The 18,980-nt window shown below is 38.1% G+C and overlaps 1 protein-coding gene across 1 annotated transcript; it reads left to right on the forward strand.

The window, feature by feature from the left end:
* Nucleotides 1-5,564: 5,564 nt before the first annotated feature.
* Nucleotides 5,565-18,595, forward strand: LOC133997018 (Na(+)/H(+) exchanger beta-like). Its single transcript, XM_062436561.1, has 12 exons — nt 5,565-6,414; nt 11,233-11,708; nt 12,568-12,818; nt 12,917-13,134; nt 14,107-14,303; nt 15,068-15,157; nt 15,340-15,410; nt 15,687-15,863; nt 16,270-16,384; nt 16,536-16,631; nt 16,882-16,954; nt 17,934-18,595. Exons 1-12 carry the CDS (start codon nt 6,135-6,137, stop codon nt 18,167-18,169), a joined length of 2,280 nt encoding a protein of 759 aa, XP_062292545.1. The 5' UTR covers nt 5,565-6,134; the 3' UTR covers nt 18,170-18,595.
* Nucleotides 18,596-18,980: the final 385 nt, after the last annotated feature.

The raw sequence follows: 18,980 nt of genomic DNA on the forward strand, positions 1-18,980 counted from the left end.
TAGTCTAGCACAAACACACACACACACACACACACACACACACACACACACCACAGCTGCAGTACACTAGTTGCCTTAACATGTTTTATTCAAATGTCTGATGCACAGAATGGTTAAAATGTATTTATAGTGAACAAATGAAATAGCAGAAAAGTAATGTGTATTTTATTTCAGATGAGGTTTTAATACAAGAAAAGTTTAAATATATATCATTTTATTTGTAAGCAAAAATGCACCCCTGCTTCACGTATTCACGTCTATTTTTCACAATATTCTGATTAAACATATAATCACAAAGGCTAAAGTCGTTTCCATCATTCATTTTCCGTTATGTTCCTTTTATATAACCCTAACACAAGCAGAGAGGTCCTGAACAGTCACTGTAGCATCACGATAACTGAGGCCTTACGTAACATCAGAGTTACAACTACACTAAATTACTTATGTTAAAAAAAATGGAGGTCTAATCGTGTCCAGTAGAGGATAAAGGTTCTTATCAAAGCTTGTACAGTATTTGGCAGTTGCGTGTCTCACAGAGTTCATTTAGGACAGTTATAAAGTAATTTTCTCCTCAGTGTTTTGGGTTACATAATTCACTGCAGCACATTAACACACTTGTTCCTTCAAGCGTGCAACATGCTGCAAAGAGCCACTTCTTCTTCTTCTCTCTCTCTCTGCTCTCAACACATTTTACTGGCTGGATGACCAAATTATCTCTGACAGGCAGACCGGGTGCTTTTCATGCACCATTGTGAATGAATGTGAGTGTGTGTATGTATGTGTATGTGTGTGTGTGTGTATATGTGTGAGTTGAGCCCGTCAGACTGGACTGGGATGTTCACACTGTACAAAAGAGCCGGGGACACACAGGAGCCTCTTCAGTCACTGTTTGTTCAGGCTGCTGAGCGGCTTCACATGCTGTTGGTCTGCGGCCGCTGAGCTGCTGCAGCCGTCGATGAAGGCGAGCGTCCCGCTGCTGCTGATGCTGCTTTTGGATCTGATGTTGATCGACTCCTGTTGACTTCAAACTGTGAGACACACTTTGTTTTAAATTCAGTCTAGTTGTCGTAGAAACTCCTCGATTCATTTGTACTTATAAGTTATTTCTACTTTTTAAACATTTCATAAATTGAAATAATCATTTTCAGACTTCGACTGTGAAACCAGATATCATTCTTTCATCAACTTTAGCTTCATGTGTGCCAAATTGTAACAACTTAAAGTCCCAGATTTGTGTTTTGTTTTAAAATATAATTATGGTTGTGATATCAGGTGGAAAAACAAATATAACAGATCATAAAAGGACAAAAACAGTATTTTAATGTATTTCTTTAGTCGTCACAGTGGCTTCAACACATAAAGTTCAGTTGTCAGAAAAGGATGTTAGAGTATTTAATAATCAGTGAGATGGCTTGTGAAGAGAAGAGCTTATGATAGTTTAAAAAGTGTCTGTTTTTAAAAGGATGAAAAACTGTTAATTATATTATCTGTATTTTTATGTGTCTCTAAAAGCATAGTACTTACAACACTGATGATATAGTTCTCTTTAATGTAGCTTAATTGTTCCTGATGATCTTTTTCAAGACAACTAGTTTTCATTATTTGAAGTTTTGAGAGAAATGTATGAGATAATACATAGGTAAACAAGTTCTTAACAAATAAATGAGAAAATCTAATCTCCTCTTTTCATTGTGAGATTATGACCTCTTCATAATTTATAAAATCATTCAAATAAAAAGCAGACGGCTCATTAAAGTATACAACTTGTGACAAAGGGTAAAAATAGGTTCATGCTTGTTTTGTCTGTTTTTCCAGAGACAAATTTAACCAAATTAGAGAAGTGAACCTACAAATAGATCAGAGCTGAAATCTTGAATAGTGTTGGTTGTTTTTCTCCCTCTGCAGGAAGGTCGTTGGCTCGTGTGAGAAGCTCAAGGAGCAGAAATGATCTTCAGACTGGGGAGACTGACGCCAGGATACTTCAGACTCCTGCAGGTCAGTGTCTGCTCGTCACTCTCAGTGATACCACAATTTATTTATTGATTAATCACAACTAATAAGAGCAGAAAACATTTGACTAGTTTTATCAAAATGAACTCTTCCTCTCTCACAGAAAGGATATATCCACTGATTTTGCATTAATACTCAACAAATATCATATAGAAACACTTTAGATTGAAGAATTACATCAATATACAACATATAAATTAATATTTTACAACGAGCTGACGGAGGTTATCTCAGGAGGTTACATTATATAACCTGCTCAGACTCATGCTGCACGTAAGAAGCACACATGACGTAGAAATGTTATGAAAATGATCATTTATCACATTAATTCAAATATTTTAAACTTTTATCTCAATTTATTTATTCATCAGCAACAGAAAAATAACTGATGTTGCAGTTCTTGTCATTTCACTGCTTGTTTTATTTATTGATATACAGTTTTTATAAAGTGTTGCATGTTAAAAATATTCTGAGAGCATCATTATTTTAGTTTTAGGCTTTTTTTTTTTACCATTTTGATGAAAACTGGTGCAGTCACAGTTTTTATCTCATCTTCAGGTCAGATCTTTGTTGATGTGTTGTTTTCTGTCATCGTCTCTTTTTAAAATGACCAGTAGGGAACGCCAAAGTCGGCATGGCTTATAAAAGCTGTATGAAGTTGAATGCTCCTTTTCTTTTCATACTGAAGTGAATGAAACAGGGACAGACTGAAGACGGTCAGAAACAGTGTCTTAATGTTGCAGATGAACAGAGACGAGACTGGTGTGACTCCACAAAAAGAGAAAACAACATACAATTCAGGCAAATGTATTTACTGTATATAGCACATTTCAACAACAAGGAAATTCAAAGTGCTTTATATAAAACATAAAATGCATCAGGACAGAATATAAAAGAAAAAAAACACATTTAAACATGATTAAAAGTGTTAAATTGGAAATTAAATTTAGCTAAAATAGGTAAAGACTCATAGAGAGTTACTATAAATCTTTATACTGAACTCAGCAAAATTATTCAGTTTAAGCACAAAAATTCATAATGTCCATCTCTAATGACTTCTTGGCTTAAGGATATGGCACTTAATTAAAAGCAAAATGTACTTAAAGTATCAAAAGTAAAAGTAGGCTACTCATTAGGCAAAATGGCCCAACGTACAGCGCTATATTTATAGTTAAGGTAAATCTAATTCTAACACCTTTTTTACTGTTGAACAGTCTAATGATCTACAACAACGCAAATATAACAAACTCACCATGTAAATATTGTTCTGGAAAGTAACTAGTTGTGAAATAAATCTGTTGAAGTTAAAAGTACAAAATATTCCCTTCTGAAAATGTAGTGGAGTAGGAATAGAAAGTAGAAAGTAGAACATAATGAAAATACAGTTACCTCAAAATTGTTTCCACACACAGAAATGTATGCCATCAGAATAATTACCCAAAAACCCTACACTTAGTGGTTTCAGTATTTAAAAAAGACCCTTGTTGTGTGTCCTCCTGTCTCCAGAGGCAGGTCTCAGGTGAGGTCCGGATGCAGCCGCAGAACAGCCTCATCGATCCCATCGCCATGACGATGGCCACAGTGGGGACATGCGTGTCTCTGTACAGCGCCAGGCAGATGGCAGAGAGGGTCCATCTGAAACAAGCAAACGTCTGAGGTCAAATACTCGGCAGCAGCAGTCAGAGCGGCTCTGAGGGCGACAGATTGTTTGTTTGTTTGTTTGTTTGTTTGTGGATGTCGGAGATGATCGTTGTCTGACGAGGTTCAGAGAGAGTTTGTGTGTTTGTCGTGTTGCTGGAAGGAAAGTGCCCCGGAAGGAAAATGTGAGTCATTGTTGAGTTCCCAGCAGGAAGTTTTTACAGGTTACACCTTTATTTTTTTCCCCTCAATGACCAGATTTATAAGCAAATACTGGTTCAGCAAGTCTCCAGCTTTAAGAAGGTGTATTTAATCAATGATTGTATTCTTACTGCTATAAATGAACATACCAGGCACTCTGTTCACAAGCTTTATAGTTGGACCTGTGTCACCATACAGTATTTCAGTGTTAGGCTCAATTTCAGACACTGTAACAAACCATTAAATTAGGTTTGTGTGATATTAATAATCACAGAAAGACTAATAAAATATGTAGAGAGGAAATATCTCATCATATATCAGTTTACTGTACTCGTGCACACACTTTTCCTTCAGTATTTATAAGTATTTCAGTTCTGTGGTAAGTTTTTAGCACCTTAATGTCTTGAACTCTGATTGTAAATCCTGAAGTAGCATCACAATAATTGAGTATTTATTATTTGTTTTTCATCAGAGCATCAGCTGTTTGCTAAATTATAACTTTTATTTCATGTTTACACTAGAAAATGTCACAGTAACACATTTGGTGATCTGATGTAATTCTCTAATAAAAATACCTTCAATGTTTTTGACGTTTGTGTGCAGACTGAGTGAATGCTGACGTTTTCAAAGTGCTCCTCGCAGCGTTAAAACAGCTCCGTGTCTGTCGGGCTTCATCCATGTGGAAAAGTTAGGTGGGAAACAGAAAGTGTCGGGCGACTGCACAGTCTGTATGGAGCGATTCATGTGAATGAAACTCAGACGTGGGAAGTTTTTACTCTGACATGAATGAGATGCCGCAGTCAAACTAAACATGGTCTTTAACATCAGAGGGAACATTCACAAAATAGTCTGACTAAATGTTTATAGCAGCAGTATGTCACAGTTTATTTGGAGTTTAAATTCCTACTCTAAGGCTCTAAGGCCAATGCTTTTATTGTCATTGAACAGCAGTACAACACAATTGTGTGTCCCCTGTGGCTGATACAGAGAGCCAGATTATAATTAATTGGAGGCTCGTCCATTTACAATCAAAAACTAACAGCCTCTGTTAGTTTTTGGATTTATGCCTCTTTTAGCCCCCGTTAGCTAGACAGCAGTGAGAGGAGGAGATGTGACGCTGTGGGAAACAGACACAGCTGTTGGTTTTACTAATTCTTCTCTGCTGGAGCCCGAAAGAGATGAAGAGGATGTGTGAGCTGTGAGCGGTTAGTTTATTCTGAACTAATCTTTAACTGAAAACTATTTCAGATAACAGTTTATGTCAGAGTGGCACCAACAGGATTTAAATGACTTTGTGGTCATCAGAGTGACAGTGGAGGCCAGCAGAGTTGATAAATTGTTGGGTATAAAAGTTGAGAGGAGTGAGAGGCCAATAACAGACTTTGATTTATGCTTTTAAGCCACAAATCTGCCGCAGCTCAGGTGCCTGAATCATTGATGAAGGAAATCTAGATATTGATTCTCCATGCAGGAAAATTACATCCCGTAAAATAAATGCAATGATTCATGACACTGGAGAGCAGAGGGACTCTTTCAGGCTGCTGGTTGACGCAGATGTATCCTCTCTGGATAAAAGGTGCTAAGATATTCTTGTGATGATTCACAGAGTTAGGAAATGTTCAATACATGTGAAAGGAATGACACCATTTGACAGCACAGAGGTATTAGATTAAGGTATTAGATTATTATATACATTTTTTATTCTTTGCCCAAGATGTTGATTGTTCTGTCTCAATTGTGTAGAATTGTAAATAATCTAAAATGTAAATGTAAATCACAAAATAAATATGTGGATATATATCTGTGCATACATGTAGTGTGGAGGTCAGTTTCGTCCTCCACTCCAGCAGATGTCACTTTAACTTTTGGCTTTGGATGAGCTGCTTGAAAAGTAGAGAGAAAAAGCAAGAGAGCGCTTTCTGCCTGGTGGATGGTGCCGCTATACGCAAGTTCACGGTTTGTGGAGAAGACATCAGGCTCTGACAACAACTCATCAATGATTTAAATCATCTCAGGCCAGATACGAAGCGTGATGCTATTTTTAAATCACCATCCACCGATGACAGGAGCTTGTTTGTTTGCCCACGCACCATAAACCTCCGTTTGTTGATTTATAACTATGCGTAATTTAAAGATTATTGGGAATTCTGTGCGTAAAAGTACGCGCTCCGCCGCGGCGCACAGCGCTCACTTCCCTTGCTATCTTCATCTTCATCTTCATCGGATCTAGAGCTGAGCAGGAGCAGCTGAGCAGGAGCAGCTCAGCCGTGAAAACCCATCTGAAAATGGCTGTGTTCCGTCCCGGCCGGAGCTCCGGTCTGCGTCTAACGGGGTTAATGTGCGTTTTATTGCTCATTTTCGTCACTGTTGCCTCCGCGAGTCGTGATGTTGCTTCCGGAAACAACGAGTCGTGCAAAAATTCAGGGAAACAAGGGGACCCCCATCACAAAACTAACTCCAGCTCTCACAAAAAGGCTTTCCCAGTCCTGTCCTTCAACTTCGAACACGTCAGGAAGCCCTTTGAGATCTCTCTCTGGATCCTACTCGCCCTGCTGATGAAACTTGGTGAGTGGCACATCACTCAAATTACAGGCTGCCAAAAACACTGCCCAATCTGACACAAGTGAGGGAGTGTCTTATATTTAATTGTGAGTATTGGTCATTCAGGCTGAAGGCCCTCTGAACTGCATTTTATGGTCTTCTCAGGTCAGTTTGGAGTCTCATGCGGCCAGCTTTTAAATGTTTTAAAAATAGTTGATCTGAACATTTTCTATAAGTGCAGTTCAAAATGTTTTACATTGACGCAGATAGAAACGATGACGAGAGGCCCCAAAAAGAGTCTAATTAATTGACAAAAATTAACAAAAATAATAAATACAAACAGTAGTGATTAAGATCATGACTGAGAATGCTAAACTGACTGAGTGAACACTGCAGCCAATGACTGTTTTCCTTTATTTATCTGTTTGTTTGTTTTTTAGATTAATCAGTTAGTACCCTAAAAATAGTGAAAACGCTTAGCTGATGTCTTCAGATGTCTTATGCTAGTCCAAAAAAAACTTACTATGACAGAAGACAAAGATGTCTTCAGATGTCTTATGCTAGTCCAAAAAAAACTTACTATGACAGAAGACAATGAAAACATTTTAAAAAACCTTTATTTGAGATGCTGAACTCCAGCAGCTCCAACCTGATTATAGAAACAACCAACTACCGCTGGCACAAACTGGTCTGAAAGCTTTTTAGCAGCAGCATCATTGTGCCAACAGTCTTTAATGAGACAAGAGATACCATGATAGATTTAGTAGTTGATTCGTCAATAATCTAAAAGTAATATTGTTTCATTTTTCAAGACAAATGCCAAACTCTTGATGGCTCCAACTTCTCAAAAGTGAAGATTTGCCATTTCCTTTTCCTTTCATGTATGACGGTTAAGTGAACATGTTAACATTTTGGACTCAAACAAAACCAGCAATATAAAGACATCACCGTTTTTCACAATATTTTTAAGGGTTTTTGCTCTGAAGACTTAAAGATTCATACTGGACCAGTGTTGGCTTCAAACTCGTTGTGATGTCACAAATCGTCATTGACACAAGCCGACGTCGGCCCAAGCTAAAAACTACCACTGTAAACAGAGTGTTCAGAGCAGTCTGAGGCTGCTGCTTTTTACTCACAGGGATTATTACTGCAAACATTTATCTCATTATTTGATACTTTGACCATGTTTATTATGAACATCCAACACTGTAACATCATATTTATGACGGAAAATAAAGAAAAGCATAATAGGTCCCCTTTAATGGAGGGGGTCTTTAAGGCTCATATTGTCTAACCACAGTCCTGCTGAAAGATGAGATATTGTTGACGATGTCAGAGTGCTAATAGTGTTTCCACTGAGTGCTCCAGAAATTTTCCGGTGCCAAACTTATTTAAGGATGGGCCTGCTGGTGAGAGCATCAGTCTGCCTGGAGCAGAGCAAATGTTGAAGGATTAGAGCTCGAGTGTGGCCTTCCAAGTGGGATTCAAAGCATCTGTTGTGACTGATGAAAGGTATCACATGCATCCCTGTGGAGATTTCCACTAATTCATCTCTTGCCTTTGACCTTTTTAGCTTTGACGTAGCTACACTTTTCATATGTCAGCTCTCTGACTGGCCACCAACCAAATTCTGTAAAATCGAACCTGAATTAACAATAATTTGTCATTTAATCATTTGGTCTCTAAAATGTCAGAAAATTGTGTAAAATAACCATCAAAAGCTCCCTGAAGCAGCTTTATTTGCTGTATTTTGTCCAACTACCTGCAACCAGAAAATAATGATTAATCTTTCATCAGTATGGTTGCAGGTTAATTTTCTGTAGATCAGCTAATTAATTTCAGCTCTAACTATATTTAATTCTATTTTCTGTCAATTTTAGCTCCTTGATGTTTATATTTGTATCATACTGTACAAATACTATAAAATCTGCTGTTATAAGTTGACATTTTTGCTTAAAATAAGCCATTGTGAAGACATTAAGCCATAAAAAGTATCAGAGCTGTGAATGTGAACTCCAGACACGCAGAAATATTAAAATCGTCAAGTCATGTTTGTTTTTTAAAAATCTGTAGTTGACTTAAGTGTTTCACAAGTTACAACACAAGGCACTACAGTAGAGACGGGGTGACATCAGTAGTAAATAGCACTAATAATAGAAATATAAGATGATATTAAAGTATATACACAAATGTAAAACATAAAAAATATTAAAATATATTTATAAAATAAATAAAAAAACATATACAGTCACAGTTACTGACTTTTGACTTTTTTGTTGTAATCTCAAAATCATGTTGGATGCCAAAACAGCGAGCAGTGATGCTGATTGGCTGCAGGGAGTCTCTCCCACGGTTTGTCGTTGGCCAAGTCTGCAGACTGAAACCGTCTGGCATGTTATCTGGAAGTCCAGCTGTTGCAACCGAGGGCCGATCCCGACTTCCTGTCATAATGCACTGCTCGATAACAAAAGGCCGCAATGTGCAGAGTCGCAGTGGAGAAGAGGGGGCGAGGAGTGGCTGCACACAAGATCACTGACTGCAGAAAACGTTTGTTACAGCAGCTGAGACCAAAGTCACATGATGGAAAAACTGAACGTCGAGGCCTCGTTCAGCTGAGAGATGACATGAACAAACGGGCCCAGTGTGAAACTTGCGAGAGCTGCTACAGAGCTCAGTTCAGCCCCGATCTGCTGCATCAGACTCCTGAATGCTCTATTATGGTTAATTTAGGACAGACGTTGAAAGATTTTATTGCTTTTCTGATCCGTTTTTATGGCTTTAATATTAGATTAGTCAGTGATGTTGTTTGGAAAGTGTCCATTTGGCTCATGAGACATTTTTTTATTGCTGATGATCAATCAATGGTTTGTGGCTGTGACCGCAACTAACAATTATTGATTAATCTGTTGATGGCTAATCTACTAGTCATTTGGTCTATAAATTGTCAGAAAATGGTGATCACTGTTTCTCAAGATGGTTTTCCTGTGTTTAGTTAGAAAAAAAAACAGAAAAGATCCACACATGAGAATTTAGCATTTTCACTTAAAAACTACACAAAACTAGAGTCGCCCATTGACAGAAAATAATCGCCACCTATTTTGATAATCACTTAATAATTTTGACTCATTTTATAAGCAAAAATTACCAAATGTGTCTGAACCAGCTTCTCAAATGTAAATATTTTCCCATTTTATTTAGTCCTCTGTGAGAATAAACTGGATATTTTTGGGTTTGGACTCTCGGTCGGGACTTTTGGGAAACATATTTCACCATTTTCTGACATTTTATAGACCAAGATAGCACACAGTTAGATAGATAGATGAGATAAAACCTTAAATGTCTTGTTTTTCCCCAACCAACAGTCCACAACCCAAAGATATTCAGTTTACTCTCACAGAGGACTCAAGACACCAGAAAATATTCACATTTGAGAGGTTCCCACAGGGTCCTTGTGGCTGATTTCCCTGCCGGAGTCTTTCCATGTAAGCACATGGACGGGCAGAGAGCTCCCAGAACAGAGTCACATAACCAAATTTAACTACTGTTGATGGAAATAAAAGTTTACTTGTGACTGAACTGTATTTGTAACCCTTAAAGTTCGTCAAAGTATAATTATGACCCGTCATCACAGGTTATCCTCTCAGTTTAGACACAAGTCATGAGCACTTCAAACAAAGACTGATTTTGCCTGCTCAGATTTGAACTTGTCTCATCCTGCAGCTCTAATGCACACACTGATGTATGTCCAAATGTAGACTCAATACAGGGTCATAATGTCTGTTTTATGTCATACGGTCTCCCTTTTTATTGAATGTGTGGTCCTGTTTTATGTTTTAACTTATTGTGCATTTATTCTACAGTCTGTTTTTGCAATTACTTTTGTCTATTGGGCATCAGGGGACAGTGGAAATACCCATTGCAATTTCCCAAACCAGTAGTCTAAAGCTCCACGATCTTTATCAAATGTTTGGCATGTTTGCTTGAAAAATGACTTTTAAAGATTATAAAATAGTTCCCAAATGTTTTTTTTTGTCAATCATTTTTCTTCTTCTAATGTTTATGCTCAGCTCAATAATATTGTTGTGATTAATCATTTAGTTAATAAAATGTCAAAAAATAATCCATTCGTCATTAGTTCACCAAACGCATGATGACATTTTCCATCATCAGTTTTCACTTTGAAGTCACAGGAAGCAGATAATTATTGGCATTTTTGCTTCATGCATGATTAATCATACATATTTATTTTAAATTAATTGGATGTGTCTTTTTTTATATGTGAACACCCTGATCTGTGGAGAGCTGCGTTTCGCTCCCATGTATTCACTGAGTGTGTATTAATGGAAGTGACAAATAAACCTGATTCTGGACTCTTTTCAATTAAAGATCTCCTCCAGACACCATTTTATGACATTTAAAGAATCCTCTGCTGGAAATAATAATTTGTGTCTGACGTGTTTTTTCCACTAAAGCTCAGTTAGTTTTTAAAAATCATTAAGATTACCTTTACTTCTTCTCCCAGAATCTATAAATAGGCAAATATGGTCATGTCAAAATGTTAACTATTTCACATCCTCAGTGTTTGTGCACTGGAGGTTTCAGGTTTTCACATCATTCTAGGTACACGGCTGAAACTCAGATTTTCAGTGAGTACAGAGAAACTTTCCACTTTCAGCAGCTGAATATTAAAACAGCCTTTAAATGTCAAACTCTGCACGTACACCGTTCTGCACAGTGAAGCTCAAACATCAAACTGAAGGAAAAAGAAGAAAAACTTAAATTTTCAACCTAATCTACTAATTGTATAATCAACTCCAAAATTTCGTTTTCATTCTTCCGCAGGTTTCCACATCATTCCCAGAGTGTCACACGTTGTTCCAGAGAGCTGCCTGCTGATCGTCGTCGGCCTGCTGGTGGGCGGCCTGATCAGAGCGTCGTCTCCGACATCCATCAGTGATAATATCCCTGTCCTCGACGAAAAGCTCTTCTTCCTCTACCTGCTGCCTCCCATCATCCTCGATGCAGGCTACTTCCTGCCCATCAGGCCCTTCACCGAGAATTTGGGCACCATCCTGGTGTTCGCGGTGGTGGGCACCCTGTGGAACATCTTCTTCATCGGCGGGATGATGTACGGCGTGTGTCAGATTGAGGGGACTAGGCTGGGCAGCGTGGACCTGCTGTCCTGCCTCCTGTTCGGCTCCATCATCTCGGCCGTGGATCCCGTGGCCGTGCTGGCCGTGTTTGAGGAGATCCACATCAACGAGCTGCTGCACATCTTGGTGTTCGGGGAGTCGCTCCTTAACGATGCCGTCACTGTGGTGAGTGAAAGGGGGGCTGGTGGAGCTATTAGAGGTGTCTGTTCAAAGGACTTTTTAAAGATTGGCTTACCTGTTTGTGACACCAGTACATCTGATAAAGCAACCCAGCATTGTGAGATTACAGGAAATGCTAATGATCTGTGAAGAGGAGTGCACAGATGGAGTTGATAAATGTTGTTTTACTACTGAAACAGGAAAGAAAGTTTTTTCATTTCTACATCACATTTTGTCATTTGGATCTCTTGTTCCATTATCTTCTGTAGAGCTGCAACAATATCTCTATAATTTAATAGTTTTAGTCTTTTTTTTTTTAAGCAAGAATGCCAAACACTAGCTGATTTCAGTCTCTAAAATGTGATCTAATCTAATGCTTTTTTCTGTCATACATCAAACTGACTATTTTTGTGTTTTAGACTGCTACTCAGACAAAACAAGACTTTGAATATAACAAATGTTCCACTATTTTGTGACATTTTACAGCCAAAAATGATTCATCAAGAAAATAATCAGCAGATTAATTGATTATGAAAATAATTAGTTGCAGCCCTGAAGCACTTCACGCATTCCATATTTCTGCCAAATCCTCAAAATGCGTTTTTGTATGTATTTTAATAATAAAAAGGTTTGAATCCATGTCTGCATATAAGTGTACATAGTTTGTGTGCAATATTTATTTTATTCAAGTAGTAGTAGAAAAAACTGCATCTTAACTGAGAACTTGACCCCTTTTGCAGAGTTAGAAGTGATAGTCTGGACATTTTTCTGTGTGTAAATAATTAAACTGATGCAGAAAACAGTACAAGAATCAGGAAATCAAAAAATTAACAAACTCCGCCTGCTTGTGTTTCTGTCCGTGTAGGTTTTGTACCACCTGTTCGATGAGTTTTCCCACGAAGGGACGGTGACTGTAATGGATGCCCTCCTCGGCGTGGTCTGTTTCTTCGTGGTTGCATTGGGGGGCGTCATGGTGGGAGCCTTCTACGGCATCCTGGGTGCCTTTACGTCCCGCTTCACCTCGCACACGCGTGTCATCGAGCCCCTTTTCGTGTTTCTCTACAGCTACATGGCTTACCTCTCTGCTGAGGTCTTCCACCTGTCAGGAATCATGGCGTAAGTACAAAAAAACCAATCATTACATTACCTCAGTTCACACAGTTAGAAAAACATACAACAGAGATACACGTTGTTTCTTTTCTTATCCCATGTAGGTTAATAGCGTGTGGCGTGACGATGCGGCCGTACGTGGAGGCCAACATATCGCACAAGTCCTACACCACCATCAAATACTTCCTGAAGATGTGGAGCAGCGTGAGCGAGACGCTGATCTTCATCTTCCTGGGTGTTTCCACAGTCGCCGGTCCGCACACCTGGAACTGGACCTTCGTCATTTGCACCGTCATCCTCTGCCTGGTGTCGAGAGTGCTGGGTAAGTACAAAGAAACATGGACATGGTAAGATTGTGTTCTTCTGGGTTAATGGTCTGGAAATATAATAAAACATTCAGGTTCTGGATCAAAAATGTTGTTATAAATTTGGATTTAAACCAAACATGTTTTGGGTGAATTCAGCAACTTTGCAACAATGAAGAGATTTGAATTTGTTAAAACTCGGATTCTTCCACTGAAAGAGGCTGTAGCTCATGGGTATTGTAGTATTTAGAGACATTTAGCCAAACTGATGGAAAAAGAAACATTATTTGTTAGAAACAAATATTTGAAGATTAGATTAAACATTTAGTATTGTTAAATTTTTCTCAACCTAAACTGAGGTGCAGACTTGAGTATTTTTAGAGGATTTGGGACATTGTGACATTGCAGCACATGCAATACCCCACTGATAACAATAATACTAATATTTACTTTATTTATATAACACCTTTCATACAAAAAATTCCACCTCAGAGTGCTTTACAAAAGACCAAGTACCAAGTGCTTCACATAAGAAAAAAGAAGTAAAATGAACATAAAAACATGTAAATGAACATTAGATGGAAAATAAACACACTTGATAATATTATAAACATAAGATTAAACAAAGTGAATAGAATAATGTATACTTCAGTGGTGGTCATTTGAGACTTAATGAGCAATAACTCAAAGTATTTCACCCTGCGTACACAATCGGCGCCTCAGCCTCTGAAGCCATGAAACAAACAGAAGCTACCTTTTCCCAACAGACACAGACTCACTACTGGTCTTCATTAACTGAAATAAGCCTCTTTCAGCTTGTCTCAGACCGTCTTCCCACAGGGTTTAAACCTCACTGTGGGTCATTTCTGTTCAGTCGAAACCTGAAGCTCCTTATAAACACCTAATACTTTATGGTAATATTGAGTAAAGTATCGATTATATTCTCCTTCTTCTATAAATCCAATCGCAGTGTTTTCTGTGTGTTTCAGGGGTCATCGGCCTCACGTACATCATCAATAAATTCCGCATTGTGAAGCTGACCAAAAAGGACCAGTTCATCGTGGCCTACGGTGGCCTGCGAGGTGCCATCGCATACTCACTGGGGTTCCTGCTGACCGACAGCAGGCTGAAGAACATGTTCCTCACCGCCATCATCACGGTCATCTTCTTCACTGTCTTTGTGCAGGTGGGAGCGGTCGAGATGATGAGCGGATGATAGCATGAAGTTATTTAAGACCAAACCACAGCCTTAAGTGCATCACATCACTCCAGTTCTCAGATCTGAACTGACTTCCTGTCTGTCAGATTATTGATTTTAAAGAAGTGCTATTGATTTATAAATCACTGAATAGGTTTAGGGACAAAATACATTTCTGACCTGCTACTACGTTATCTCTCAGGTGGTCTGGAACAGGTCTGCTGTCTGTCCCCAGAGTCCAAACTAAACCTGGAGAAGCAGCGTTCAGTTTTTATGCTCCACATATCTGGAATAATCTCCCAGAAAACTGCAGGTCTGCTGCAACATCTTTTTAAATCAAGGCTGAAGATTTTTCTGTCTGCCTTTTTATTAAATCACATTTGAGGCTTTTGATTAATCTCATACTGTCATGTTTGTCTCTATTGGCAACTAGCAGAATTTGCAAAAACCTGCACAAATCTGTGCTACAGTAAACTGTTTACTGTGAATTAAAGGGGACATATCATGCACTTTTCCAGGTCTATATCTGTTTAGCACATATATCCAAAAACAACAATAATATACAGATAACAGAAAATCACGAAAAGCATAATATGGCTCCTTAAAATTGTTCTCAAATCTGACCAGAGTGTGCTTTATCAAAGAGTTGTATTTTCTCAACTGTTTTGTGTCAGGGGGAAAAAAGAAAAGCAATATCCATTTAACCTCATTTCTCCTCCTCCTCCTCTTCCTCCTCTTTCTCGTGTCTTCAGGGAATGACGATCAGGCCTCTGGTGGAGCTTCTGGCCGTGAAGAGAAAGAAGGAGAGCAAAGAATCGATTAATGAGGAGATTCACACACAGGTGAAATCCATACCTGTTACAGAACAAGACAAAAAAAGAGAATTACCATTGTTCATCATAAATATCTTGTTTGAGTAGTTTAAAGATAAATGGTATCAACACTAAAACCCTCTGAGTCAGATATGTCATTTTAGGCTGAATAACTAAATATAAATACCTATAAAAACGTATTTTGTCCTCAGTTCCTGGATCATCTTCTCACAGGAATTGAAGACATCTGTGGTCATTATGGACATCATCACTGGAAAGACAAGTACGATTATTATTGTTGTTTATGTACAGCTTCTAATCTGATTCTACCTGTTATTTATATTATCTTTAATTTAAATGTGTCCCCTTTATTGTACTTTTATGTATCCTTAATTAATGGTGAATGTCATGATTATTTGCTTTCATGTAATGCATTTTATAGACTAAACAATAAGTTAATGAAGACAATAATTGGCAGATTCAGCAATAATAAAAAATAATTCTTTTGTTGCAGCTCTAATGTAATAACTGATTCTCTCTGCTTTTCTGCTGTTTCCAGGTTGAACCGCTTCAATAAGTCTTACGTGAAAAAGTGGCTGATCGCTGGCGACCGATCCAACGAACCGCAGCTCATCTCCTTCTACAACAAGATGGAGATGAAGCAGGCCATGATGATGGTGGAGAGCGGGAGCGCCTCCAAGCTGCCGTCGCTTGTAACGACGACCGTGTCCATGCCGTAAGTATCAGTCACGAGATCGTGGTCTTGTTACGGTTTGGCAGGCGACTGCAGAGAACAGCGGGCACACAAACAAAAAAAGAGTATAAAGTCAGTTGAGAAAGCATAAAATTTCACTTTAGGAAGTAAAGCTGGTGTTATTTATATAAATGAGTGGAATCACAAGGTAAATTTGAGGGGTCTCAAGAAAAGAGCAATTGCACAAAATTAAGTCTCAGCTTTATTTCTTGCAAATTACTAATAATTTGACCTATTTGTACCTCTAAAAAGTTTTAAGTTGTTAAAGTTAAGTTTTAATTGCTTAATTGATTTTGTGCTTTGGAGCAGTTAAAATCTTGACAGAGAGTCATTTATAGAATAATTAGTTGTTTTAAAAAGCATTGATGTGTGGTGTGTATCCCCACAGGAACATCCAGCCGAGAGAGGCGCCCAAACGAAGGGCGATACCGAGCATCTCGAAAAGCCGTGAAGAAGAGATCAGAAAGATTCTGCGAGCCAACATGCAGAAGACAAGACAGAGGGTAGGAGAGATGGTTTTGATTAAGTTGTAAATTTGTGTGCAAATAAATGTTTTTTTTTTTTGTTCAACTGGTGATTTTCAAAGCAAAAACGTCAATTATAAAAACTGATACTCATGTTATGGGTTTTCTTTTTGTGTTTGTGTGTCCTCAGCTTCGCTCTTACAGTAGACACGACCTGCTGATGGACCCATTTGAGGACAATATGAGCGAGATTCGATTCAGGAGGAAGGTGGAGCTGGAGAGGAGGGTGAGTTTTAATACGGACTGTGGTTCTGAATATGAAAGCTTATTTAGAGACGTGGATGTTTGTGCTGAAGCTGGTTTGTGGTTAAATGGTATCAAAGAGCAGCCTGACTCCAGACCTCTGAATCTCCACATATGACTGATTTTAAAAGTTATTGTGTCTTTAAATGTATTTATTATTATTATCATTGGTTGTGATTTTCACATTTGTATGATCAATTTCTTCCTGACACACGTTTTCATCTCGTTCACAGATGAGTCACTACCTCACCGTCCCTGCAAACCGGCAGGAAACGCCCCCTGTGAGAAAAGTCTGCTTTGAACCAGGTCAGTGAAGGATGCATGTCAGCATTCATTTCTATCATATGAAGAGTGAACTGAGTTATTTTTTAAACTTTAAGTAAAATAATACCTAGAGTGTCTCAAGTAAATATAGATATTTACAGTTTAAGACTGTTTAAGGTAGTTGGGCTGAATATGATGCAGTAAAGGATCATTTAAAAGTGTGAAATATAACTAATAACAGTAACTTACAGCTGTGTTGATGATGAGATCAAGAGTAATGAAAGAGGGAGCAACACTTAGATCATTGAACACAGAGGGTACAAAGCATATACAATACCTAACTTTGTGTTTTTATTTATTTGGTCATTCCCAGTCTCTATAAAACACTAATAAAATAATAAAGTGCTTTACAAAACCAGATTAAAAATGTAAAAATTCAACAACATTTGGCCAAAACAAGATTTACTAGATTGAATAATAATAAGATTTATAAGCTTTAATAACAATATATATATAATTAGAACAGATAAAAAGATCTGAAAAAGCTGGATTAGCAGATTAAAAATTGAGGGTGATCCCCAGTTTTCCCATATGACAGTAAATTGAATATCGTTGTTGGTGGACTAAAGACATTTTAAGTTGTGTTTTAGTCTTTGGGATACACTGATCAACATTTTGTACCATTGCCATAAAAGAATTTTTGATAATTGATTCATCGTTTAGGTCATTTATTTCTAGCACAAACGACAAATTAGCCAATTGACAGATACATCGATAAGAATCATTAGTTGCTTCCCTAAATATGAGGAACTTCTAAAAGAGTGCATTTCAAGATTTACCCATTGGGCAGACACATTTTTTATTTTAAAATCTAAGTATAGAGATTACACAGATTACTCCCAGATTAAAACATCTCAGGAGAGAAAACATCTGAAAAACTAACCTCACTAAGGCTCAAACTGCTGCCTGAGAATGTTGTTTATGCACTAAAATGTAACTGTGATCTCTCTCTCTCTGGCAGAACACCAGGTTTATACTTATGACAACGAGAGCCCCAGAGGCTCGGCAACTGAGCCAAATCCCAGCCCTCCTGATGCCATCACCATGTTTATGGATTCGCCCGAGAGGCCCAATCAGAGCAGCGATCAGGGAGGCAAGAGCAGCGAGCAAGAAGAGCAAGACCAACTGAAACTATCACGCTGCCTTAGTGACCCTGGTCCAAAGAATGAAGAGGAAGACAGGGTTTTCTTCTCGTGATGAATATTCACAGTACTTGAAGTCGCAATGAAGTCAGAGGGGGAAATCTCCTGTAATCTGTTGCATTCAGTGAGTGGAGATCCCTGAATGAGTCGTAGCAAAGCTTGATATTTAAATTTACATTTTTGGCAGTATTATGATGTTTTATGTTCTGTTTTTGTAATATTTGCAAAAATATTTTTCTCGCATTTTGAAAAGTATCTTTTGTTTCATTCTTTCAGGATTTTTATCATGTAACATAATACCAAAGCATGCACCACTGGCTGTTTGAGGATTGTATGCCAGCATGCAGAGAGCCTTGTGTCAGTATTTTGTTTCCTAGTAAGCACAAAGTGACCAATAAGACAGAGCAGAGCACTTGTTTTAACCTGCTTGAAGCACCAAATAGGTGGAGTTCACCCCTCTTAAAGCACAGTATCCTATAAAGCAGAGCCTGACCGATATATTGTTCAGGTCCATATTAGTGGACAGCAGATATATCAGTATTGGCAAATATGTCAGTTGATGAGTAACAGAACAGACGTTTGAAATAAGTTAAAATCCGTGTCTCCACCAGAGAACACTGACATGTTTGTTTTTAGCTCCCTGGATGTCAGTCGGCCCGCCACTGTGGTCGAGACGGAAATCTCTCAACAACCTCAGATGAAGTCTTTAAATGTCTCATTTCGTCCGACCAACAACAAAAATACATTTAAATTACAATTATATAAAACACAGAAAAGCAGTAAATCTTCACGTTTGAGAAGCTGGAGCTAGGAAATGTTTGAGCTACAAAAATTTTTTTAAAGCTAAAATAATTAATCAATCATCA

The sequence above is a fragment of the Scomber scombrus genome, chromosome 16, assembly GCF_963691925.1.
Source record: "Scomber scombrus chromosome 16, fScoSco1.1, whole genome shotgun sequence".
Lineage (NCBI taxonomy): Eukaryota > Metazoa > Chordata > Actinopteri > Scombriformes > Scombridae > Scomber > Scomber scombrus.

What these genes read in the sequence shown, in the direction of transcription:
- LOC133997018 (XM_062436561.1), top strand. Translation starts at nt 6,135, where the DNA reads ATGGCTGTGTTCCGTCCCGGCCGGAGCTCCGGTCTGCGTCTAACGGGG. An exon ending in CCTGGTGTCGAGAGTGCTGG is followed by an intron (nt 13,135 to 14,106) that starts GTAAGTACAAAG and finishes TGTGTGTTTCAG; the next exon opens with GGGTCATCGGCCTCACGTAC. An exon ending in AGGTGGAGCTGGAGAGGAGG is followed by an intron (nt 16,632 to 16,881) that starts GTGAGTTTTAAT and finishes TCTCGTTCACAG; the next exon opens with ATGAGTCACTACCTCACCGT.